Genomic DNA, 27,529 nt, shown 5'->3' with positions numbered 1-27,529 from the left:
AAAGAAGCGGTTCAGACCATGGACAGAACATGACGGTTCCCTTTGGCTGTCCACTCTCATCTCACTAAAGAGTCCTCCCCTTTGACTTTACACATAAGAACATAAGAACTAGGAGCAGGAGTAGGCCGTTCAGCCCTTCGAGCAGGCTCCTCCATTCAATAGGATCATGGCCGAGCTTTTCATGGCCTTAGCTTCACTAGCCCTCTCTCCATAACCCTTAGTTCCTTTACTGTTCAAAAAGTAACTATCCACCTTTAAAAACATTTACAGAGGAAGCCTCAACTATTCACACATTACAATTCTATTCAAGCGCTTGCAGTCTGCTTTCCCCATGATCTGCTGGCACATGCTGTAGCTCTCATGTTGATGCAGCACCCGGCCACACAGCAACCCTGTTAGCATGTGTTCGTCCCTATTTTCTGGAGCCTCAAGCTTCCTGTCTGTCCCTCTGTGTCTAAAACACTGTCCACAGGCCAGAAAGTGCCAGGCTCTTTCTCTCTGCTAAAGCAATAGGTAAAAGTCTGAAGATGTAGAGCCCACCATGTCTGCTCATGCTATCTCTACACCAAGAGATTATGCTTCAATCTGTCTGGCAAGATAATTGGAATCCAAGAGATGCTGTCTCAGCCCGGCTAATGATGTGTTCTGAAGTTTAGGAGTTGCCATTGTCCAGTTGCGTGGATGAACAGGGCGTGGCCAGTGACCATGGAAGCACCTACTCCAGTTGACGCAGTTCCAAATAAATTGACGCAAAAGAAAATGGCTGGCAAAGTCATGAACTTGTCCATTTCAACTCGGAGGGTTGACTTCACTAGGTACTCACTTAGGTTTTGCTGTTGATATTTTGAGCCGTCAGGTTTCTTGACGTGGGAATTAATAGGATGAGTTGGGTAATTATTGGGTAAGTTGGGTAATTATTGAGATGCAAATGAATACGGATAAGCTTTTCATGACCTGCTCAATCTCACCATCTAAGTAGGGGAAATTTAATTGTAAGAGTTTACATGATGGCATGAATCTGGTTTTTGGTTGCTCACCCAATTAAATTATCACCATTATTCTCAACAGCTCATGGAGGAGAAACTCACCCCTGTTTTGATTTTCATCTGTTCCCTAATACTGTCATCAAATTGTCTTAATCTTAATCTTCAAGATGTCAGGTAATACAGCCCTAGTTGTGTTATCTCTCCTTATAATTTAACTCTTGGAGTCCACATATCTTCCCATGAATCTAGGTTGCATTCCCACCAAAGGATCGCATATCTCCAAAGTTCACATATCCTTGCTAAGATGTGGTGCTCTGAACTGCTCACATCAAAAAAGTGATGTGTGGCATTGACAACATGTGTCATAATTTCTACTGTCTGATATCCCTTTGAAACATGGCTGCCATTTGCTGGCTTTCATGTTTGTATGCCCTCAGGTGACAAAGCAGACCAATCGTGGAGCCACAGGTCAGAGAGGGCAAGGGTTGCCCTGATGACGAAGCCATTACTCTCCATCCTGCTCACTGACCTTCGTAGCCTCTCATTCTGACAATGACTCTCTATTTTAAACAGCATATCTTACTGTCAAAACTCTCAAAACTTTACCTCTTCCCATTTATGTTGGTAAGATCTGATATGACCTCTGTCATGACCCTGGATTGTTTTGCATTATTTGGAACTTGCCTGACATCAAATCTTAAAGGAACCTCATTTTCATCACCCCGACATCGGAAAGGTGCTTTGTTTTTTCTGAATCGTTAGGCTGGACCCAGTGAACAGAGTCCTGTTTGGTCATGAGCTGAGCTGCTATTGCAATGGCTTCTCAGTTACCAAGATCACATACCTCTGACCTTTAATAAATTATCAGCATATGACATTTCCACCAGGATTGAAATTCTCAACCACACCTGTTGCTTCAGCACTCTCCTCATTGACCTTCTGTGATTCAACTGAACTTGTCTTTTGAATACTGACACCCACTCATTTATCACTGTTGTTTGTGCTGATCACTGATAGCTTCCTGCCTTCCATGCTTTGGTGTCAAAATCGTCTACCTCCCTCACTCATTTCTCCATGACCGTGCCCTATGCCTTAGAAACTCTGTTCTTTTGACTCTGGCGTACGCTGTCATCCTTCCCTCCATTTTCAGCTGCTGTGGTTTTCTGTTCCTGAATTCTTTTCTTTCAACCTTCCCATGTTGTTGCACCTCTCTCCACCTTCGTCTGACCTAGAAATAAAGTTGAGTGCTTCACGTGTAAGTACAATTGGAGTAAAGCTAATCCTGTGAGGAAACTAGCGCTTCTGACAATTATATGCTTGAACTCCATTGCTGGAAAGGAGAAGATTTGCTGACCCAATTGTTTCACAGCAGTCTCAATAGTTTGGATGAAGGTCTTGTCAGAAAGGATTGCATAGGGTCATGGAGGAAATGTGGTTGTTTGATGAACCAAATTGTTTAGTTCTTTTCTGAAAACATTCTTTACTATAGTTTTATATGTTTTAATTGTTGTAACATAGTTTTGTAGAAAACAATATTTAGTGCTATCATTTTCGCATTGTCTCAATTTTGTTTTGTTTCTGTGAAACAAACCATGATACATTTATACAGATGTTACATGATACAGAAAGCAGTGTTTATTATGAAGCCAGAGCTCAAGCTGTTATTTTCTGTTGGATGAAGGCATTATGGCAAAGGGAGGGCTGGAAAGAAACAGGAGCAATTATTTGTTACATCTTTAGAACAATTTATGGAGCATCTGAAAAAGAATTTGGATCAATTGTTGCATGAAGAGGCATCTCCGTAGGCTTCTGAGTCCAGCGTTCCTTGAAGTGTTGAACAGGTCCGAAGTGACGCCGATAATCACTGCATGATTTGTCATCATGGGCATAGCATTCATCTGTGGGCGGAGGTTTGGGTTTGCACTGGGGCTGTTCTGGAGATTGTTGTTTTTGACCACAATTCTTGCAGCTGTAACAAGATATTTATTAGAGATACAACTGTTATCAAATACATAGTAGTGACGGTGCACTATCATTAAATGTGCAAGAAAGACCAAATATGCAGTCAATATTTTTTCATATTAATATTCCAATTCATTTAGCATGTGCCAATACTCTTATATTAAGGAGGGGAAACATCCACAGCTAAGAGATGAATTTAGAGATAATATAAAGTCAAAAACTAAAGGATATCCTATTATAAAGGTAAGTGAAAGGCTGGAAGAATGGGAAACTTTGAAAGATCAACAAAGGGATCCCAAAAAAAGAGAAAAACAGAAGTAAATTATGAAAGAAAACAAGCACAAAATATGAAAATGGACAGCAAACACTTTTGTATATATGCTAAAGTCTATGTTGGTTCCTTGCAGGATAAGACTGGGGAGTTAATAGTAGGGAACACAAAAGGACAAAGTAACAAAATCAATATTTTTCCTCAGCTTTCATAGTGAAGCCAACCCAACGATAACAGGTAATACAGAGGTTATACAGAGTGAGACCTTGGAATGATCATCATCACTAGGGAAAGTGTACTGAGCAATCTATTGTGATTGAAGGTAGACAGATTCCCAAGGCTTGCAGGTTGACATCTTACAGTCTTAAAGGAAGTGGCAGCAGACATAGTGGGTCCATTGGTTATAAAATTCCAAAATTCCCTGGATGCATGAAAGGCTCCAGTGGAGTGGAAAAGTGCTAATAAAACACCTTATAGCAGAACATAGGAAACGACACACCAGTTGGTCATTGAGAAATCATTAGAATCCATTACTAACGAAGTAATAACAGCACATTTGGCAAGTCAAAATCCAATCCATTGAAGTCAGTGTGGCATTATGAAGGGTAAATCATGCTTGACTAATTTTCTAGAGTTCTTCGAAGATGTAACAAGCAAGGTGGATAATGGGGATCCTGTAGATGTAGCATATTTGGATTTCCAGAAACCATTTGTTAAGGTACTGCACAAGGTAAGATCAAATGGAGTTAGGGATAATTTACTACCTTGGAAAGAGGAATGGCTAACCAATTAAGTCAGAACGTTAGGATAAAAGGTTATTTTCTAGTCAGTAAGATGTAACTATTGAGGCACCACAGGTTTTGGTCTTTGTGCCCTTAGCTGTTTATGATCTATATTAATGATGCTGGATGTAGGTTTGCTCGCTGAGCTGGAAGGTTCATTTTCATTAATGACTCAGATGCAGGGATAGAAGATACACTAGCAATATTACATATGATGCTAAAATAGGTGGGAACGTAAGCTGCAATAAAGAAATAAGGAATTTACAAATGGATGTGGAGAGGTTAGGTCAATGGGCCAAAACCTGTTAGACTATAACCTGGTGCTGTGTGATTTCTAACTTTCTCCACCACCGGCATCTCCAAGACATAACACAGAGAGGTTTTTTTTAGATTCCCTACAGTGTGGAAACAGGCCCTTCAGCCCATCAAGTCCACACCCACCCTCCGAAGAGCAACCCACCCAACCCATTCCCCTACATTCACCCCTGACTAATGCACCTAAGACTATGGGCAATTTAGCACGGCCACTTCACCTGATCTGCACATCTTTGGACTGTGGGAAGAAACCGGAGCACCCGGAGGAAACCCACGCAGACACGGGGAGAACGTGCAAACTCCACACAGAGAGTTGCCCAAGGCTGGAATTGAACGCGGGTCCCTGGTACTGTGAGGCAGCAGTGCTAACCACTGAGCCACTGTGCCGCCCCAAGAAAAGCTCATTTTTCATTCCCTGGCTGAGGTTATCTATTTTGGTAGGAGGCAAATATTAGCTAAATGAAGAGAAACTTCAGAATGCTTCGGGTATCCACGTATAAGAACTATAGGAAACGTGTATGTAGAGACAGCAGGTAATAAGGAAGGCAAACAGAACTTTGGCATTTCGTGCTGAAAGGAGAGAGTATTTGAGTAGAATCACAGAATCCCTACAGGCCAATCGGCCCTACATGCCCACACTGACCCTCCGAAGAGTAACCCACCCAGATCCATTCCCCTACCCTATTACTCTACATTTACCCCTGACTAATACACATCCCTGAACACTATGGGCAATTTCGCATGGCCAATTCACCCTAACCTCCACATTTTTAGATTGTGGAAGGGAACCCACACAGACACAGGGAGAACATGCAAACTCCACACAGACAGTCGCCCAAGGCTGGAATTGAACCTGGGTCCCTGGTGCTGTGAGGTTGCAGTGCTAACCACTAAGCCACCATGCTACCCTATAAAGTAGGGAAATGTTGCAACAACTGTTCAGGGTATTAATGAGACTGCATCTGGAATATTGTGTCCTTTTACTTGAGGAAGGATGCAGTTGTATTGGAGGCAGTTCAGAGGAGATTTGCTAGGTTGATTCCAAAGTTGAGAGGGTTTGTCTTATGAAGAGAGAGTGAGCAATTAATGCCAGCACTCTCTGGAGCTTAAAGAATGAGAAGAGATGTAACAGAGGCATATAAGATGCTAAAGGAGATTGACAAAGTAGACATGGAAAGGATGTTTCCTCATGTAGGCACTCTACATAAGAACATAAGAAATAGGAGCAGGAGTAGGCCATCTGGCTATTTGGAGTGTTCCATGATTCAATTAGAGCTGATCTTTTCATTGACTCAGCTCCACTTACCCATCTAGAAAAAGAACAAGATCATCTAGAACACGAGTTAATAATTTAATAAGGTGTGGCAGATTTAAAACAGAGATCAAGGCACATTATTTCTCTCAAAAGAATCTGGAATTCTCTACCCCAGAATTCAGCGATCGCTGGACCATTGGAGTAAACTTGAGGAGGAGATAGATAGATTTTTAATTAGTAATGGTGAAAATTTGGGGAGAGGAAATGTTGATGTCGAGATGAGATCAGCCATGATCGTACTGAATGGTGGAACAGGCTTGATGGGCTGAATTGCCTGCTCCTGCTCTCGGTTCTTTCAATTTGTTATGAATTGAGGAGGGCAATCAGGTTACTGTCATCCACATGGTCCAAGCTAGAAAGTGGCTCACTGATACCAGCTTCCCAATGACAGCCAATGACAATACTGGCAGGAAAGTGATTCGAGAGAATCTATCAACATCTTTCCATTGGGAGAAGTGGCTGAAAGTCCAACTTCTATAGCTCTTTGGGCTCTGGCCAAATTCTCTAAAAATGATTCCATTGCTTTTCAGATCTTTCACTGTTGGCCTTCAGCTGATACAAGGCAGATCATGAGGGAACCCAGTTGTGATGGGGATTGAGTGCTGCTACTGCCTTTGATGGCATCTCTGAGTGATGCAGCTGGGAAAGACGAATGAATGGCACAGCAAGGACAACAGGCAAATCGAGTGAAGGAAAGGTGGGGGGGGGCAGGAATAACAGGTAGAAAGGAGACTAACTGATACTGAAAGTAAAAAGACACTTAATAACAACCACTTGTATTTTTATATTGTGCCTTTAAATTTATCAAATATCCCAAGGTGCTTCTTGTGACAGGTATAAGGTAAAACCCAGACAGCCAAAAGGAAATCATCGAGCTTTGAACTTTAGCAACTGAAGGCAATGGCGACCAATGGCAGAGTGATTTAAACTGGGGATGGTCAAGGTATCAGAACTAGAGGGGAGCAGGTATATTTGCAAGTTGTAGAGCTGAAGGAGATCGCAGAGATTGGGAAGGACAAGGCTTTAAAGGAAATCGAGAACAACAAAGAGAATTGTGAATTAAAGGTCGCTTATCCAGAGCCAATGCAAGCCAGCGAGCACACTATTAATGAGTGAACGAGAGTAAGGTCCCAAGCAGTATAGATTTGAATGATGTTGGATGGTGTGCAGTGTAAGATCAATCAGAAGTGCATTGGAGTAGTGAGGTCTTCAAATAAAGGGATGGATAAAGATTTTTAGCAACAGATGAGCTGAGGCAAAGCAGACTGAGCTGATGTTGGGAGCAGGGGATGGAATCAGTGTTGGGCAGGTAAGATGTCAGAAGCTCATCACAGATTCAAAGTTATGAACAGTTTTATTTAGCCTCAGAGAGGGCTAGGTTTGGAGCTAAGAAATGAAGCATGTAGTCAGGACTGAAAAGATCAGCTTTGGTTGCCCGGATTTGGAGGAAATATTTCCTCATTTAGCTCAGGATGTTGGACAAGCAGTTTAATAACTTCGCAGTAGTGAAGGAGTAGAGTGAGCTATTGGTGGGATAGAGCTGAAGTGTACAAGTGAAAACTAACACTGCATAGAAGAGCAACATGCACAAAAAAGGACAGGGGCAAGGACTGAACTTTGGACAACATCAGAGGTATCAGTGTGGGAGCAGTAAGAGAAACCTCTTTAAGTGATGCTCTGGCTCTGATAACATAGGTAAGGCTGGAGCCAAGCTGGTGTAATTTCATCGAGCTGTACTACAGCAGAGAGACATTGGAGGAGGGTGGTGTGGTTCATTATATCAAAGCTGCTGAGAAGTTGAGTAAGACCATAAAATGTAGGAGCAGGATTAGGCCATTTAGCCCCTCAGGCCCACTCTGCCATTCAATCATGGCTGATATGTTTTTCAACTCTAATCTCCTGCCTTGTCCTAGTAACCCTTGATCCCCTCACCAATCAAGAATCTATCCATCTCTATCATAAAGACACTCAAGGACTTGGCCTTCTGTGGCAATGCATTTCACAGCTTCACAAACCTCAGGCTGCAGAAATTCCTCCTCATCTCAGTTCTAAAAGATCATCCCTTCACTCTGAGGCTGTGCCCTCAGGCCCTAATCTCTCTTACATTTGGGAACATCTTTTCCACATTTATTCTATTCAGGTCTCTCAGTAATTTTTTTAGTTTCAGTGAAATTAAGTACAGACCCAGAGTCCTCAACCGCTCTACATATCGGGGCCCTTCATCCCCTGGATCATGACCGGAAAGCTGTGCTGGGTCCTCTCCAATGCCAGACATCATTCCTTAGATACCAGGGTCCAAAACTGCTCACAATATTCCAAATGTAGTCTGACCAGAGCCTTATGCAGCTTCAGCTGGACATTTTTGCCCTTGTATTTTGACCCTCTTGGTATGAATGTTAACAGAATGCATTTGTCTTTCATCTGCTGACTGAACTTGCACGTTAACTTTAAGAGGATCCTGAACCAAGACAAATTCCTTTGTGCTTCAGATTTATGTAGCCATTCCACATTTAGAAAATAGTATATGCTTCTATTCTTCCTACCAAAGTGCACAACCTCACTCGATCCCACACTGTATTCCATCTGCCTCTTTTTGCCCACTCTCAGAGTCTGTCCAAGTCCTTGTGCAGCCTGCCTGTTTCCTCAGCTCTCCCTGCCCATCCCCTATCCTTGTGCCATCTGCAAACATGGCAGCTATGCACTCAATTCCTACATTAATTCATAATGTGAATAGTTTTCCCAACACTGATGACTGCGGAACTTCTCCAGTCACTGTTTGCTATTCTGAAAAGACCCTGTTATCCCGACTTTCTGCCCTCTGCCAGGTAGCCAATCCTCTATCCACGCCCCTTGCCTCAAAACCATGGGCCCTTCGCTTATTTAGCAGCCTCCTGTGCAGAGGCTTATCCAAGGCTTTCTGGAAATCCACATAGAGCATGTTCATTAGCTCACCTTTGTCTAACTTGCTCAACACCAAGACAAGAAGGGAAAGTTTGCACTTGTCATTTTTACACAATATACCATTTATGATTTTGATAAGCACTGTCTTGTTAAGATGGCTCAGGCATAAACCCGATCAGGTTGATTCAACAGGATGTTCTGGAAAAGGTGAGGATGGATTTGGAGGTGATAACATAGGTGCTATGTTCCAGTTTCAGAGGTGGTGGGTTTGGATGTGAGAAGAACACTTAATTAGGTGGATGGTCTCTCGATAGGCATCAGATTGTGCAACACTGATGGACTGGACCTGGAGTAGGATGATTGCAGCTGAGAACCACCCTCTTGCCCTTGTTTCTGACACCCCCTGTATTCCTCTCTCCCTGATTCCCTACCCCAGAAACCACTCCCAAACATTTCCCTTATGGATCTTCCATCCTGGGAGTCCAGGAGATTTTTTCTGGTGTCAGCTACTGCCTTTGCTGAGTTGTCATTGAGTTCTGGAGTTGGCGGGCTCTGATTCGTCGGCTCCTCCAGTCAGGTGGGACTTCCTGATTCTGGCATAAAGCCTTATGGCAGCCAATCAGCTGCCTGCTTTCTGAAAAAAACCAACAGCCTTTGTCACCTTAGTAAGTCATGGATCTCCCTCTCGGAAGCTCTCCCAGTTTTTAATCTAGTCCAAAAGTACAAACACTTCAGCAAGTGTTCAGGAATTATAGAGCTAACAGGGAGAAAACAGGGAGATAGTTTGGAATGGTGGAGACGCAAAAAGATTGAATTTTTTGGTGAGAGTGGTGATAGGGCGGCATGGTGCCTCAGTGGTGCTCTGGTTTCCTCCCACAGTCCAAAGATGTGTAGGTCAGGTGAATTGGCCATGCTAAATTGCCCATAGTGTGAGGTGCATTAGTCAGAGGGAAATGGGTCTGGGTGGGTTACTCTTCGCTGGGTCGGTGTGGACTTGTTGGGCTGAAGGGCCTGTTTCCACACTGTAGGGAATCTAATCTAATGATGGAAGGTAAAAAGGAGGAACATACAGTACCTGAAGACAGAGAACAGTTAATTAGGATCAAGAGTCATCAGTTTATGAGAATAGGATTGAGGGAACCAGGAGTGATCTTTTGGCTATAAAAAGCAAAAACTACCAGAAAATAAACATTACATAGCAGATTAGTGATCAAAAATATTGCCATATTGTGTACAAAAGTCAACTAATCACACATGTGCAATCTTTTAGTGTCTGTCTTCCATGTACCATTACGTCTTAAAGCTCCCATGCAGTACTAATAGAAGTAACTAGTAGAAGTACTATCTAGTCGAAGTTGACAGCCCCAACCTCTTGCACAGCAAGTGTATTAGTAGTCACAGATAGATTGCTGCATCAGTCTCAGGTCGCCAAGTGTGTGACTACAATGGGCCATCACTGCCACGCTGGAAAGGATGGCCTCAGAAATCTGTGCAGGACCCTGCAATTTGCTGGTGTCTGACTCCATGCTCCTTGCCAATAGCTGTAACCTTTCAAGCAGGTTTCTTAAATCACCAGACATTTTGTTGGTCACTCCCAACAACATTCTCCAACTGAAAGCTCATCCCTTCAGCAGAGCACCCGAGTGACCTGTCCCTCTGCGGAGCTGCCATCTGCGTTCTCTTTGCCCCCTCACCCACTTACCCCTGATGTCTCACAACATGCAGTTCCCGCCTCAGGGTGCTTTCCTCGAAATGATGCACTCGGTCACTATCTGAGCTGCGAGTGTGAAATACTGATGATATGCCTTCACCATCATTTCTTTTTTGCTCTTTGTCTAACGTCTGCCTTGATCACGTTTTTTGAGTCTCAGAGAGAAGAAAACCAGAAGAGTGAAGTCATAGTCTGGGAGAAAGTAACAGCTACGTCTGGCAGGTCGTCATACAGAGGAAATTGAAGATCGAGGGGCCAGTGAGAAGTATTCAGTGAGGATACTTTCATCTTCAGTGCTTTCAACTCATCCTCTCTCCAGGGTCGCTGCTATGAAGCAGTCAGCTATCACCTCCAGGAGAATTAAAACTTGCAGATTTCCATGTTCCTTTCCGGTTAGCTCCTGGTACCTCTGGTTTCATTCCATCTTGTCCTGCTGGAGAGAGGAAGAGTGTTTGTGAGTGTGGTGCAGTTTATTTGGTTGATGTGGTTGTCATGCTTGAACAGTTGGCAGTTTGTGCCAGTTGTGAGATGTATACCTGAGGCTGGCTGCAGTGTTAAATGTATGAGGATGTGGTGCAGTGTATGAATGTCAGGATTGAGCCCTCAGTTACAGAGACTGTGTTGGTGGTGTGACAGACCAAACATTATTTGAGACAGGTGTGCAGCGTACAGGATAAGTCATTTGAAAATGCATGCATTGACATTGATCTCTTTTGTGAAATTTTGTGGTATAGCATCCATGTCCCTGAAAATGACTATTTAACTTTGATCCATGCCTACCTGTTCCCACTTCCTTCTGAGTACAATAGAACTTTGGTTACCCGAACGTCAATTATCTGAATTTTGGATTGTCCTAACAAGATCTCAAGATTGTAAAAATGCCATTAGACAACTCAGCATTCAGTAATCAGTCAAACGGCATTAAGGACTGCATTGTCTGATAACCGAGATATAGTGGGATAACCTAGAAATGAATAGGAAAACTGGCATTAAAATTACTGCTTGTTTCCAGTTATTCAACGATCAATTATCTGAACAAAATACTCCAAAGCCGTCTCGTTCAGATAACCGAGGGCCTACTGTATGTGTCTGGAGGGCACTGCAGACTAGCTTTAAACACTGCAGGCTGGCGTTAAACACTGCAGGCTAGTGTTAAACACTGCAGACTAGCGTTAAACACTGCAGGCTGGCTTTAAACACTGCAGGCTGGCTTTAAACACTGCAGACTAGTGTTAAACACTGCAGACTAGTGTTAAACACTGCAGACGAGCGTTAAACAATGCAGGCTAGTGTTAAACACTGCAGACTAGCGTTAAACAATGCAGGCTAGTGTTAAACACTGCAGACTAGTGTTAAACACTGCAGACGAGCGTTAAACACTGCAGGCTAGTGTTAAACACTGCAGGCTGGCTTTAAACACTGCAGGCTAGTGTTAAGCACTGCAGGCTAGAGTTAAACACTGCAGACTAGCGTTAAACACTGCAGACTAGTGTTAAACACTGCAGACTAGCGTTAAACAATGCAGGCTAGTGTTAAACACTGCAGACTAGCGTTAAACACTGCAGGCTAGTGTTAAACACTGCAGGCTAGTGTTAAACACTGCAGACTAGTGTTAAACACTGCAGACTAACGTTAAACACTGCAGACTAGTGTTAAACACTGCAGACTAGCGTTAAACAATGCAGGCTAGTGTTAAACACTGCAGGCTAGTGTTAAACACTGCAGGCTAGTGTTAAACACTGCAGACTAGTGTTAAACACTGCAGACTAGCGTTAAACAATGCAGGCTAGTGTTAAACACTGCAGACTAGCGTTAAACACTGCAGGCTCATGTTAAACACTGCAGACTAGCGTTAAACACTGCAGGCTAGTGTTAAACACTGCAGGCTAGTGTTAAACACTGCAGACTAGTGTTAAACACTGCAGACTAGCGTTAAACAATGCAGGCTAGAGTTAAACACTGCAGACTAGTGTTAAACACTGCAGGCTCATGTTAAACACTGCAGACGAGCTTTAAACACTGCAGGCTAACGTTACACAATACAGGCTAGTGTTAACCACTGCAGATTAGCGTTAAACACTGCAGGCTAGAGTTAAACACTGCAGACTAGTGTTAAACACTGCAGGCTCATGTTAAACACTGCAGGCTAGCTATAAACACTGCAGGCTAACGTTACACAATACAGGCTAGTGTTAAACACTGCAGATTAGCGTTAAACACTGCAGGCTAGCGATAAACACTTCAGACTGGCGTTAAACACTGCTGGCTAGCTTTAAACACTGCAGGCTAGCGTTAAACACTGCAGGCTGGCTTTAAACACTGCAGACTAGTGTTAAACACTGCAGGCTAGCAATAAACACTGCAGACTAGCTTTAAACGCTGCAGGCTAGCGTTAAACACTGCAGGCTAGCGTGAAACACTGCAGATTAGCGTTAAACACTGCAGACTAGTGTTAAACACTGCAGACTAGTGTTAAACACTGCAGGCTAGCGTTAAACGCTGCAGATTTGCTTTAAACACTGCAGACTAGCTTTAAACACTGCAGACTAGCTTTAAACACTGCAGGCTAGTGTTAAACACTGCAGATTAGCGTTAAACACTGCAGGCTAGTGTTAAACACTGCAGATTAGCGTTAAACACTGCAGTCTAGCGTTAAACACTGCAGACTAGCGTTAAACACTGCAGTCTAGCGTTAAACACTGCAGACTAGCTTTAAACACTGCAGACTAGCGTTAAACACTGCAGTCTAGCGTTAAACACTGCAGGCTAGTGTTAAACACTGCAGGCTAGCAATAAACACTGCAGAGTAGTGTTAAACACTGCAGGCTAGCGTTAAACGCTGCAGATTTGCTTTAAACACTGCAGGCTAGTGTTAAACACTGCAGGCTAGAAATAAACACTGCAGAGTAGTGTTAAACACTGCAGGCTAGCGTTAAACTCTGCAGATTTGCTTTAAACACTGCAGGCTAGTGTTAAACACTGCAGGCTCGCTTTAAACACTGCAGACTAGCTTTAAACACTGCAGATTAGCGTTAAACACTGCAGTCTAGCGTTAAACACTGCAGACTAGCTTTAAACACTGCAGGCTAGCAATAAACACTGCAGAGTAGTGTTAAACACTGCAGGCTAGCGTTAAACACTGCAGGCTAGTGTTAAACACTGCAGACTAGTGTTAAACACTGCAGGCTAGCGTTAAACGCTGCAGATTTGCTTTAAACACTGCAGACTAGCTTTAAACACTGCAGACTAGCTTTAAACACTGCAGGCTAGTGTTAAACACTGCAGATTAGCGTTAAACACTGCAGTCTAGCGTTAAACACTGCAGACTAGCGTTAAACACTGCAGTCTAGCGTTAAACACTGCAGACTAGCTTTAAACACTGCAGACTAGTGTTAAACACTGCAGTCTAGCGTTAAACACTGCAGACTAGCTTTAAACACTGCAGACTAGCGTTAAACACTGCAGTCTAGCGTTAAACACTGCAGACTAGCTTTAAACACTGCAGGCTAGCAATAAACACTGCAGAGTAGTGTTAAACACTGCAGGCTAGCGTTAAACGCTGCAGATTTGCTTTAAACACTGCAGGCTAGCGTTAAACACTGCAGGCTAGTGTTAAACACTGCAGGCTAGTGTTAAACACTGCAGACTAGTGTTAAACACTGCAGACTAACGTTAAACACTGCAGACTAGTGTTAAACACTGCAGACTAGCGTTAAACAATGCAGGCTAGTGTTAAACACTGCAGGCTAGTGTTAAACACTGCAGGCTAGTGTTAAACACTGCAGACTAGTGTTAAACACTGCAGACTAGCGTTAAACAATGCAGGCTAGTGTTAAACACTGCAGACTAGCGTTAAACACTGCAGGCTCATGTTAAACACTGCAGACTAGCGTTAAACACTGCAGGCTAGTGTTAAACACTGCAGGCTAGTGTTAAACACTGCAGACTAGTGTTAAACACTGCAGACTAGCGTTAAACAATGCAGGCTAGAGTTAAACACTGCAGACTAGTGTTAAACACTGCAGGCTCATGTTAAACACTGCAGACGAGCTTTAAACACTGCAGGCTAACGTTACACAATACAGGCTAGTGTTAACCACTGCAGATTAGCGTTAAACACTGCAGGCTAGAGTTAAACACTGCAGACTAGTGTTAAACACTGCAGGCTCATGTTAAACACTGCAGGCTAGCTATAAACACTGCAGGCTAACGTTACACAATACAGGCTAGTGTTAAACACTGCAGATTAGCGTTAAACACTGCAGGCTAGCGATAAACACTTCAGACTGGCGTTAAACACTGCTGGCTAGCTTTAAACACTGCAGGCTAGCGTTAAACACTGCAGGCTGGCTTTAAACACTGCAGACTAGTGTTAAACACTGCAGGCTAGCAATAAACACTGCAGACTAGCTTTAAACGCTGCAGGCTAGCGTTAAACACTGCAGGCTAGCGTGAAACACTGCAGATTAGCGTTAAACACTGCAGACTAGTGTTAAACACTGCAGACTAGTGTTAAACACTGCAGGCTAGCGTTAAACGCTGCAGATTTGCTTTAAACACTGCAGACTAGCTTTAAACACTGCAGACTAGCTTTAAACACTGCAGGCTAGTGTTAAACACTGCAGATTAGCGTTAAACACTGCAGGCTAGTGTTAAACACTGCAGATTAGCGTTAAACACTGCAGTCTAGCGTTAAACACTGCAGACTAGCGTTAAACACTGCAGTCTAGCGTTAAACACTGCAGACTAGCTTTAAACACTGCAGACTAGCGTTAAACACTGCAGTCTAGCGTTAAACACTGCAGACTAGTGTTAAACACTGCAGGCTAGCAATAAACACTGCAGAGTAGTGTTAAACACTGCAGGCTAGCGTTAAACGCTGCAGATTTGCTTTAAACACTGCAGGCTAGTGTTAAACACTGCAGGCTAGCAATAAACACTGCAGAGTAGTGTTAAACACTGCAGGCTAGCGTTAAACGCTGCAGATTTGCTTTAAACACTGCAGGCTAGTGTTAAACACTGCAGGCTAGCAATAAACACTGCAGAGTAGTGTTAAACACTGCAGGCTAGCGTTAAACTCTGCAGATTTGCTTTAAACACTGCAGGCTAGTGTTAAACACTGCAGGCTCGCTTTAAACACTGCAGACTAGCTTTAAACACTGCAGATTAGCGTTAAACACTGCAGTCTAGCGTTAAACACTGCAGACTAGCTTTAAACACTGCAGGCTAGCAATAAACACTGCAGAGTAGTGTTAAACACTGCAGGCTAGCGTTAAACACTGCAGGCTAGTGTTAAACACTGCAGACTAGTGTTAAACACTGCAGGCTAGCGTTAAACGCTGCAGATTTGCTTTAAACACTGCAGACTAGCTTTAAACACTGCAGACTAGCTTTAAACACTGCAGGCTAGTGTTAAACACTGCAGATTAGCGTTAAACACTGCAGGCTAGTGTTAAACACTGCAGATTAGCGTTAAACACTGCAGTCTAGCGTTAAACACTGCAGACTAGCGTTAAACACTGCAGTCTAGCGTTAAACACTGCAGACTAGCTTTAAACACTGCAGACTAGTGTTAAACACTGCAGTCTAGCGTTAAACACTGCAGACTAGCTTTAAACACTGCAGACTAGCGTTAAACACTGCAGTCTAGCGTTAAACACTGCAGACTAGCTTTAAACACTGCAGGCTAGCAATAAACACTGCAGAGTAGTGTTAAACACTGCAGGCTAGCGTTAAACGCTGCAGATTTGCTTTAAACACTGCAGGCTAGTGTTAAACACTGCAGGCTAGCAATAAACACTGCAGAGTAGTGTTAAACACTGCAGGCTAGCGTTAAACGCTGCAGATTTGCTTTAAACACTGCAGGCTAGTGTTAAACACTGCAGGCTCGCTTTAAACACTGCAGACTAGCTTTAAACACTGCAGATTAGCGTTAAACACTGCAGTCTAGCGTTAAACACTGCAGACTAGCTTTAAACACTGCAGGCTAGCAATAAACACTGCAGAGTAGTGTTAAACACTGCAGGCTAGTGTTAAACACTGCAGGCTAGTGTTAAACATTGCAGACTAGCGTTAAACACTGCAGGCTAGTGTTAAAGACTGCAGGCTAGTGTTAAACACTGCAGGCTAGTGTTAAACACTGCAGGCTGGTGTTAAACATTGCAGACTAGCGTTAAACACTGCAGGCTAGCTATAAACACTGCAGGCTAACGTTACACAATACAGGCTAGTGTTAAACACTGCAGATTAGCGTTAAACACTGCAGGCTAGCGATAAACACTTCAGACTGGCGTTAAACACTGCAGGCTAATGTTAAACACTGCTGGCTCGCTTTAAACACTGCAGGCTAGCGATAAACACTGCAGGCTAGTGTTAAACACTGCAGATTAGCGATAAACAATGCAAGCTAGCGTTAAACACTGCAGACTAGTGTTAAACACTGCAGGCTAGCGTTAAGCACTGCAGGCTAGCGATAAACACTTCAGACTGGCGTTAAACACTGCAGGCTAATGTTAAACACTGCTGGCTCGCTTTAAACACTGCAGGCTAGCGATAAACACTGCAGGCTAGTGTTAAACACTGCAGACTAGTGTTAAACACTGCAGGCTAGCAATAAACACTGCAGACTAGCTTTAAACGCTGCAGGCTAGTGTTAAACACTGCAGGCTAGCGTTAAACGCTGCAGATTAGCGTTAAACACTGCAGGCTAGTGTTAAACACTGCAGACTAGTGTTAAACACTGCAGGCTAGCGTTAAACGCTGCAGATTTGCTTTAAACACTGCAGACTAGCTTTAAACACTGCAGACTAGCTTTAAACACTGCAGGCTAGTGTTAAACACTGCAGATTAGAGTTAAACACTGCAGGCTAGCATTAAACACTGCAGACTAGCGTTAAACACTGCAGTCTAGCGTTAAACACTGCAGACTAGCTTTAAACACTGCAGGCTAGCGTTAAACACTGCAGTCTAGCGTTAAACACTGCAGACTAGCTTTAAACACTGCAGACTAGCGTTAAACACTGCAGTCTAGCGTTAAACACTGCAGACTAGCTTTAAACACTGCAGGCTAGCAATAAACACTGCAGAGTAGTGTTAAACACTGCAGGCTAGCGTTAAACGCTGCAGATTTGCTTTAAACACTGCAGGCTAGTGTTAAACACTGCAGGTTAGCAATAAACACTGCAGAGTAGTGTTAAACACTGCAGGCTAGCGTTAAACACTGCAGATTTGCTTTAAACACTGCAGGCTAGTGTTAAACACTGCAGGCTCGCTTTAAACACTGCAGACTAGCTTTAAACACTGCAGAGTAGTGTTAAACACTGCAGGCTAGTGTTAAACACTGCTGGCTGGTGTTAAACATTGCAGACTAGCGTTAAACACTGCAGGCTAGTGTTAAACACTGCAGGCTAGTGTTAAACACTGCTGGCTGGTGTTAAACATTGCAGACTAGCGTTAAACACTGCAGGCTAGCTTTAAACACTGCAGGCTAACGTTACACAATACAGGCTAGTGTTAAACACTGCAGATTAGCGTTAAACACTGCAGGCTAGCAATAAACACTTCAGACTGGCGTTAAACACTGCAGGCTAATGTTAAACACTGCTGGCTCGCTTTAAACACTGCAGGCTAGCGATAAACACTGCAGGCTAGCTTTAAACACTGCAGGCTAATGTTACACAATACAGGCTAGTGTTAAACACTGCAGATTAGCGTTAAACACTGCAGGCTAGCGATAAACACTTCAGACTGGCGTTAAACACTGCAGGCTAATGTTAAACACTGCTGGCTCGCTTTAAACACTGCAGGCTAGTGTTAAACACTGCAGACTAGCTTTAAACACTGCAGGCTAGCGATAAACACTGCAAGCTAGCGTTAAACACTGCAGACTAGTGTTAAACACTGCAGGCTAGCGTTAAACACTGCAGACTAGCTTTAAACGCTGCAGGCTAGCGATGAACACTGCAGGCTAGCGTTAACCACTGCAGACTAGCTTTAAACACTGCAGGCTAGCAATAAACACTGCAGACTAGTGTTAAACACTGCAGGCTAGCGTTAAAAGCTGCAGATTTGCTTTAAACACTGCAGACTAGCGTTAAACACTGCAGGCTGGCTTTAAACACTGCAGGCTAGCGTTAAACACTGCTGGCTAGTGTTAAACACTGCAGGCTAGTGTTAAACACTGCAGGCTGGCTTTAAACATTGCAGGCTAGTGTTAAACACTGCAGGCTAGAGTTAAACACTGCAGACTAGCTTCAAACACTGCAGATTAGCGTTAAACACTGCAGGCTGGCGTTAAACACTGCAGACTAGCTTTAAACACTGCAGGCTTGTGTTAAACACTGCAGGCTAGCGTTAAACACTGCTGGCTATTGTTAAACACTGCAGGCCGGCGTTAAACACTGCAGGCTAGCGTTAAACACTGCAGACTAGTGTTAAACACTGCAGGCTAGCGTTAAACACTGCAGGCTAGCGTTAAACACTGCAGACTAGCGTTAAACACTGCTGGCTAGCGTTAAACACTGCAGGCTAGCGTTAAACACTGCAAACTGGTGTTAAACACTGCAGGCTAACATTAAACACTGCAGACTAGCTTTAAACACTGCAGACTTGCGTTAAACACTGCAGATTAGCTTTAAGCACTGCTGTCTCGCTTTAAACACTGCAGTCTGACGTTAAACACTGCAGGCTAGTGTTAAACACTGCAGGCTAGCGTTAAACACTGCAGCCTAGCGATAAACACTGCAGGCTAGCGATAAACACTGCAGACTTGCGTTAAACTCTGCAGATTAGCTTTAAACACTGCTGGCTCGCTTTAAACACTGCAGGCTAGCGTTAAACACTGCAGGCTAGTGTTAAACACTGCAGGCTGGCGTTAAACACTGCAGGCTGGCGTTAAACACTGCAGACCAATGTTAAGTGGTGTCAGCTTCTCGTGTTATTTCCCTTTCTAATGCATCTGATCAATCAATTACATGATAAGCTGAGCATGATAATAATGAAACCATTGAACTCGCCAGGCAGTGCAACTTTGATCTGTTACATTGCAATTGCCAGGCGTGGGTTCCTCACGCAATCTGATTCCCTCTGCAGTTTATGGTTGCTCCAGGATGTAGTATCCCTAATGTACTACTCCACCTATAACCGATGCAGTTTTAATTTCCCACTGAACAATCTCGACAAGCTGGGAAAGCCATGATACAATCATACAGCTGCAGACAGTCTCTCTTCAGGCAATAGCTCTGTGGCGGCTGTCAGATGTTTGTTGTCTCCTACTTTCTCCCCTGGAATTCTTTTTAAGTTGCGCAGTGGCTGACCTCTTATTTATTATTTTCCAGGTTTCCCAAGTGCTTTTCTTTCTCATTTTCTCCAGCGCTTCCATTTTTCAGGCTTTTAAAACTGAATTTCTTCTGAAAGGTAAAGTCGCTGAAAATGTCCCAATCCCAGCAGGTGAACAGGGTCTCTGCCCCACCTCCAGCAAAGTTGCATCAATCGAGTTACAGTAAGAGCAGGTTTGAGGAGAATCCTGGCATTTTTGTCACCACTACTTCTTCATTCTTCAATCCTATTTCTCCTCTTCAATATTATCAGCTTGGCCCTCCATTAAACCAACATCCGAATATAGTAAATCATGGGCCGAATGGCCTGTGCTATATGAACCTATCACACTCTTTTGAAGTGTTGTCAAATTTCTTCGCATGGCTCAGTACTTTTTTCTATGACTTTAAAAATTAAGCTTCTTCAAGGACATGTGCAGTAGTTATTTTTGTTCCTGAGGAATCCGATTCCAGTGCCTTTGTTCAGATCTTAAAATCCTTGTGTGGAGAAATTTCTTCTGATTTCCTCTCTAGTTATTAATTAGATTAGATTACTTACAGTGTGGAAACAGGCCCTTCGGCCCAACAAGTCCACACCGACCCGCCGAAGTGCAACAAACCCATACCCCTACATTTACCCCTTACCTAACACTACGGGCGATTTAGCATGGCCAATTCACTAACCTGCACATCTTTGTGGGAGGAAACCGGAGCACCCGGAGGAAACCCACTCAGACACGGGGAGGACGTGCAAACTCCACACAGTCAGTCGCCTGAGTCGGGAATTGAACCCGGGTCTAAGGCGCTGTGAGACAGCAGTGCTAACCACTGTGCCACCGTGCCGCCCACTTTTGCAAATGGTTTGAAATCTATGATTTTCGGTTGCACTCTCCGATCAAGGCAGTTTCTCTCTATAGATTCTGTCAAAATACCTTTTCTTTTTCTTTACATTTCATCTCTCCCTAACCTTCCACAAAAAATACCCCATTAGAGCAATCATACAGTTATTTCTGAATGGTCTGACCCATTTGAAACTGGTAAAATTACTCCAAATAGCTATTGGTAGATTTTTGAATTGTTTTGTACACAATATGCATAACGTACAGCAAAGTCTGAATTGTTATGATGATCTCAACTCTATACAATCACACATTGCAAAAGTCACAAAAAAGAAGCAGTCATACAAATCTGAAATCTTGTAGACAAAATGGGTCCGAAGGGGGGATGTTGGATCTGAAATGTTCTGTCTGGTTCTCAAAGGAACTCTGCAATGAAAAAGCAATTAATATTCACTAAAGATTACCAGAAACTTTCAGTATATACTCCGAGAACAATAAAGGGTGAATATCTTTGTTTGCTGATGAGATTTTATCCCGGCATTTATTACAATCAATCTTTTAACATTTCTTAACAGTGAAGCACTGAAACAGAGAGGGGGCTGGATAATTAATAAAATGTAAGGTTAATTACAATTATATTACATTTACGTAATTTCACATTTCTCAATGTGTGGTGTAACTCAAACTGAACCAAAGTCAGTGGTTTTTTTCTTTCTGGCAAAGACTAAGAAGGTAGTTTTAAACCAACGGGACGACACATCACACAATTGAAACTGATTGACTGTGTAATTCTATGACTCAAAGCAGGCATTATAATATTAAAGAAAATGAATATATTTTGAATAATGTATTGAGGGAAAGAACTCTGTGCTGTCATAGGATGGATCAAACAGAGATATGCTGAATTGCTATCAACTGCCAGCAGAAGGTTTTTCCATGGTCTGGTATGTCTTAGAGTCACTACATCTTCCACACAGTGCTCATATAGCACCTGGACAATCATTAAATCAGCAAAGGCAATTGCGTACTTGCTTTTTATAGAAAAATTGAATCCCTGCAGTGTGGAAAGTGGCCATTCAGCCCATCTCATCCACACTAATCCTTTAAAGAGCATCCCCTCCCCCCCAAAACCAGCCTCCTACCCTATCCCCATATTTCAACTATCTAGCCTGTACACTACAGATATTTTACCATCACCAATCCACCTAAACCGCATATCTTTGGAAAGTGGGAGGAAACTGGAGTAAACACACACAGAAACAGGGAGAACGTGCAAACTCCACCTAGATAGTCAGCCGAGGGTGGAATCCAACCGAGGTCCCTCGTGCTGTGAGGTCACTGGTGCTAACCACTTAACCACCAGCCGCTCTATGTTCCAGGTTTTCCAAATGAAACTTTTTAACCAGGCAGTAAGATCGCCCAAGAATTTTAACTTTATTTTTGTATGAATAGAAGTAGAAATATAGGAGTAAATTTGACAGGTGTGTTTTGGCCTGCACAGGTTTGTGTGAAACAGGGCAGTGGGATGGTTTGTGTCCAATTTCCTATGTCCCTGACAGGAGACTCATGGCATCCAATCTGACTGATGTATACTTCCTACAATCAGTTCCTAACAGTAACTTATTTGACTGTATGGTGAATATAATCACAAATCAACAGTAACACTTACATAATTTTTATATCTCTCGCCAGTTGTTCCACTTTTTCACCGTTGGGCTGTTCAGTGATAATCATCTTGGATGACACCTCCAAAAGCTTACATTTCGACGAAACTAGAAGATTCGTTTCTGAATTAGCTGTAATGATAGAGATGGTTACAAACTCTCCAAATCTGAAGTACTAATCATTAAAAATGAGGAACTAGTGTTTCCTGTATTGGCAGCCCAGATGTAAGTTCAGTCAGATGTTAATCGCCAAAAACTGCAAATATTAATTTGTGAAAATCAGATAGCTCTGGGGTAGCAAATGCACATCACAAACCTCTCGTTATCCAAGTGAATCAGGAAGGAATACAACTATTTAATAGCTGCTGGTCTGGGGATAATGTCGTCAATGCACCAACAAAAGGGTCAGGGAGGAAAAGCAGCTGACCAGTGCTCTGCAAATACCAAGCCCCCTTGGTTTTATCAGCAACCTTAACAGGGAATTTGCTTTCGTTGAAGTTGCTGCGGTTCTAGAGTTACCTCACATTATCATCATGTCACAGGAGAAAAAATATACTAAGCTACATGAGATTAAAATTATAAACTTGTAACTAACTGATTTATCATTAAATTATTGTATCCTTCACAATCAAGACAACTGCAGTGTTGCTTAAGAAGAAGGTTAAAACCTTAAGAACCATGGAAGAAGTGAAATATTGGGCTTGTTATTAGCAGCAGCATATTGAAAGGATGCAATGTAAAATCACCAGGGTGTTGTTTGGTTTGAGGAAATACAAATTGTATAAAAGAAACATTTTGATTTAGCCACCTTGTTCTAAAGTGGGCGACATCACTACCGCTCACTTTGAACTCCATAAGCTTTGTCCACTCATCAATGTCCCTTTCTAACTTCCTATTGCCATCGATGTAACATGCCCTCTAACTTTCTGTAAACATTCTCCTTATGTTTTCATCTAAGTCCCTTCTTTATCTGAAATGAGTAATGCTTTGGCTTCAAAGTAAGCCTTAATTGAGATCTCTGGGCTATACCATTTGTTACCTCCACTTCGAGAATTTTTTTTTATTGCTACTCACAATGAACAACAAGTACACATTTATACAATATTTTATTCTAAAAACATGCAATTTTCCTCATAATTTCTTCCAGATAGACTAATCAGATGTTTTCTGGAAATTTAAATAAACCATCCCCATGGGTATCCTTCTAACCAGCACGTGGGCTTGCAATGTTCTCAAAAAAAAATTAACTGCTTTGTTCAATATAGCTTACAATTTATTATTGTTCCCAAGTGCCAGGTTTGGTGGTGGGGTTATTTAATCAGGTAGGAGGTTGGCAGATCGAGATCACATACCCTTCCCACTTCAACTATGATTATGTCTGCAGTAGGGGGGCTGTGAACAGTCTTTCCACCTTGTCACCAATTAAGGCCCTTCAGGAGGCAAATAATGCACCATTGACGAACCTCATTGCACTGCTCCTGGTATGAACCCAGCAGTACGCTGACCAGACGGAGAGTACATCAAGCAAATCGCCTGTGAGTTGCCATTGAGGGAAATGGTATGGAAGTCCTTTGTTTAAAGGAACTTGGTGCTATCAAGGGATTTAGCAGTAGGAAGCTTCTCCGCAACCAGCACAACGTTTAAACAATTCTCTTCAAAGAAACAACATAAATTGAATTTATTTTCAAGAACCGATACTTATTTATTCCACAATAAAAGAAAATAAAACGTAGCTTCTCTAAATGTGAACTAAAAACAGAAAGTGCTGGAAATACTCAGTAGCTATAGCAACATCTGTTAGAGAGAAACAGAATTAATGTTTCGAGTCGAATACTACCGTTCTTCAGAACTTTCTTATACTTTCTTATGCTCTGGACTCTCATGCTTTGGATTTACTGAATTGTATTTGTTTCCTTAACCTTAGAGAGACAACTTTGTTTTTTTTTACAGTTGTTTTATATGTAGCTTTAAAATCCAGTATTTTAGTTATGTGCGTTTCACTAAAAACTTGGGTTTTTTTAGTTTAATTCTGTGCACTTAAACCATTTTCCTTATTTTATTATCATTTCCTGATTTTTTTCACAAACCTTGATGGGGATTTTGTTGAAAGCCTTTTTTTAAAAAATGCTTTCATTTCGGTAAATTTGTATTAACCTTTCACTTCATCACCCTCATTTTAATTGCGACTTGTTAGAAATATTAGTTTGAATAGTTAATCATGAACATTGTGCTTTTATATCTAGAATTGCTCTTAAACTCAACTGAGCAGTTTTTATTCCATCACCAAATCACCCATGGCATTTTTAAAATCTATTAACTACCACCAGTAAGTCACTCACGTGTAAAAATAATTCTATATTTTATCATTAAAGATGTGTAAAAAGAATTAGTTCCTGAGCGTGTACCTTGCTCACGACAACTAGTTTTAAAGGCAATTGACTTGCCTGGACTGTAAGGAATTATGTTTTGGTCATATTTCTGTTGTCTTATCCTCCCATGTTTTGAGCAAACCACATAATCATGGTTGATCTTCGAGAATAGAATAGACATTTATTGTCACACGTACTTTTACAGTGAAAAGTTTTATAAGTCACCACACCATCAATGACAGAAGTAAACTTTAGACAAAGTTCATCGCAGTTCAATTGATGACTCCTGGGCCAGAGGGAAAGCCAATTAAGGAATAATGGAATAGACATCCTGAAGAGAGACCAGGGATGAGATTGCTGGGCCACGGGAATACAAAGGAGGAAACCACCGTCTCAGAAGACCATGGGGCTGAGACCATCCCTCTTGTATGAGACCACCTGCCGGGCTGCTGGAATAGCTGGTCACTGAAACAAAGGAAACCTTCACGCTGGAATAAGACTGCACATCTGCTCTTCTGCAAAGGCTCCATTTTTTTACCACAATCTCCCTGTTTTATCAATCCTGAAGAGATTAACAATCTATCCAGCCCTGAATATACCCAATAGTTCCAAACATTCACCACTCTCTGCATTTAGATATTTCTCCTTATCTAAATCCGAAATGATTGATCCTTTATCTTGAAACCGTATCCTGTGTTCAGGAGTACCCAACCATGGGACATAAAAATGCCAATGTCTACTTAGTCAAACCCTTCAAATGCTCTTTTAAAGTCTTGTATGCTTCAATGACATCTCCTCTGCTTCTTTCAGAGATAGGCTTAAAGGTATACTGCCTCTCTGACTAATGCACCTAACACTATGGGCAATTTAGCATGGCCAATTCACCTGACCTGCACATCTTTGGACTGTGGAGGAAACCGGAGCACCCGGAGGAAACCCACGCAGACACGGGGAGAACGTGCAAACTCCACACAGATAGCTCTTCTCAGAAATCCTCACATCCCAAGAATCAAACTTTGTCGCATTGCCTCCAAGACAAGTATATTCTTCCTGTGATTTTGAGACCAAAATGGCAAATAGTGTTCTCCAGATGTGATCTGACCAAAGTCCGAAGAAGTTATAACATGGTTTTATTATTCCTGTGCTCTAATCCCATCTTGATAGATGTTGAGAGTGTGGTGCTGGAAAAGCACAGCTAGTCAGGCAGCATCGAGGAGCAGGAAAATCGATGTTTCAGGCATAAGCCCTTCAAGTTTGAAATGTTGATGCTGCCTGAGCTGCTGTGCTTTTCCAGCTCCACACTCTCGACTCTGATCTCCAGCATCTGCAGTCTTCACTTCCAAGCATTTTGATAGATGCCAGAATGCCATTTTGCCTTCCTAATTACTTGCTGTTCCTGCATGCTAATTTTGTGTTTTATGCACAAGTGTACCCAGGTCTCTCAAGAGCAACATTTAAAAGTTTTTTGCTGAAGTTAAAAGAAAATGTTTTTCCACTTTCAAGGTGCTCTCCACCCAACATCTTGTGCACTCATTAAACCCTGTCCAGATCTCTTACATTAAACCCTGTCTTTATCTCTTACATTAAACCCTGTTTACATTGCTTTGCAGCGCCCATTATCTGTTTTGGGCTTTCCCAGGCCACTGCTTTTCTAGCTTGCCTTTGAGAACACAAAGAAAGAGAATGACAAGACTATTGGATAAAGTTAAAGTAACAAGTATCCTGTATTCTGATGAACTTGGCAGATTGGTCTGAGCCTACAAAAGAGATGGATGAATTTGATCACATTTGGCACATTTTGGAATTTAGGTGATTATAAACTACAATGGTTCATCAGCAGCTGTATCTTCTCTAGTTTTAAACTTTATCCAAGGCTTGGATATAGAACTGAATTAGACTATTCAGGACCTGAACTGATCATCTTGCTGGTAATTTTGTGTGATAATCAAGTGGAGGGCAATGAGTTGATGGAAGCAGTCTCCTCACATTGCAATCTTTAACTTCAGAAACTGGAGACATCCAGCAGAAGCTAAGTGTGAACCCAAAAGAGAGGGAATATCACGGAAGAACTGTACAAGCTCAGGACTACTTCTTTCATAATCGTTGTGGGTCTAAATATAACATACGCTCCTTCATTAAGAAAGTTTAAAATAATTTCAGAGCATGTCTTTTGGTGTGACCTACAATGTTGTACAAAGAGGTTCCCACTGTCATTTTCTTCTGTTGAACAGAAGTATTCTGCACTGGTTTATGCTCACAGCAGAAAAACAACTTTTTATGAAATTATTCAAAGATGAGCTGGGAGGTTTTCGCAGTGAGAAGATTAATAAGTGATATTAATATTAACCAACATCTTTGAAACAGCTCAGATATTAAAAGAATAGTTTCTACTGAAATGACTGTCCTTTTTTCTATTTTGAGATGCACAATGAAGTATAGTCACAGGAGCTTCTGCTTAATCTACACTTACTGAGCTGTGATGAAAAACTAAAATTATTTTAACAACTGGGCTAACAGATACATTTGACATGTATGTTTAGACATGGTAGAAATAGCTGTCAGGTAAATTAACAATTTTTCCTTGATGTTGTCTGCATCTTAATTACGTATAAAGGGGCCATTTTCTTTTTGCTTTCAAGAAAGCGGTCACATGATGTGATGCACCACATCGATGTTCATAGTCATTGAAAATTTAATCTGTACTGTTTATGGTGATGAGCTTTGACAAATTCCCATACAAGTATCCTTACAGCCCAAAGGTATCCTTACAGCTCAAAGATGCTGGGTGTAATTATCATATAGAAGGCTGTCCTCCTGTATCTCTGAGCTAACAAAACAGGAAGTATTTGCTCATCATAATGCCATAATTATAATGATAGTTAAAACCTTACCTGCCGAAAGAGCTGTATAAAATAGAATCGCTGTAAGTATCCTCAGCATATCCTTATTGTTCATCATGGGACTGTGGTCTGCGATGACCTTCCTTGACAGTGGCAGCTGCTCAATTGGCCTCAACAGCAGCTTAAGCAAAATGAAAGAGCAGACTGCTTTTGCCTGCCTTATGAGTTTGTTTCCTTTAATAACTCCAAGCTAGTTTCTG

General features: G+C 42.1%; 1 protein-coding gene across 1 annotated transcript; it reads right to left on the bottom strand.

The window, feature by feature from the left end:
• Positions 1 to 2,547: 2,547 nt before the first annotated feature.
• LOC132833429 (immunoglobulin J chain-like) lies at positions 2,548 to 27,439 on the bottom strand. Its single transcript, XM_060851689.1, has 4 exons — positions 27,321 to 27,439; positions 22,066 to 22,192; positions 20,742 to 20,822; positions 2,548 to 2,955 (listed from the first exon to the last, which is right to left on the bottom strand). The coding sequence occupies exons 1-4, from the start codon at positions 27,385 to 27,387 to the stop codon at positions 2,733 to 2,735; spliced, it is 498 nt and encodes a 165-aa protein (XP_060707672.1). The 5' UTR covers positions 27,388 to 27,439; the 3' UTR covers positions 2,548 to 2,732.
• Positions 27,440 to 27,529: the final 90 nt, after the last annotated feature.

Source organism: Hemiscyllium ocellatum, chromosome 36 (assembly GCF_020745735.1).
Source record: "Hemiscyllium ocellatum isolate sHemOce1 chromosome 36, sHemOce1.pat.X.cur, whole genome shotgun sequence".
NCBI lineage: Eukaryota > Metazoa > Chordata > Chondrichthyes > Orectolobiformes > Hemiscylliidae > Hemiscyllium > Hemiscyllium ocellatum.
The sequence above is the reverse complement of the archived record's forward strand: the minus strand, read 5'-3'. Positions and strand labels throughout refer to the sequence as shown.

Coding starts and splice junctions, on each gene's coding strand:
- LOC132833429 (XM_060851689.1), bottom strand. CDS start 27,387: ATGATGAACAATAAGGATATGCTGAGGATACTTACAGCGATTCTATTT. Junction 22,193..27,320: donor TTATACAGCTCTTTCGGCAG/GTAAGGTTTTAA, acceptor CTATCATTACAG/CTAATTCAGAAACGAATCTT. Junction 2,956..20,741: donor GTCTACAAGATTTCAGATTT/GTATGACTGCTT, acceptor ATCTTGTTACAG/CTGCAAGAATTGTGGTCAAA.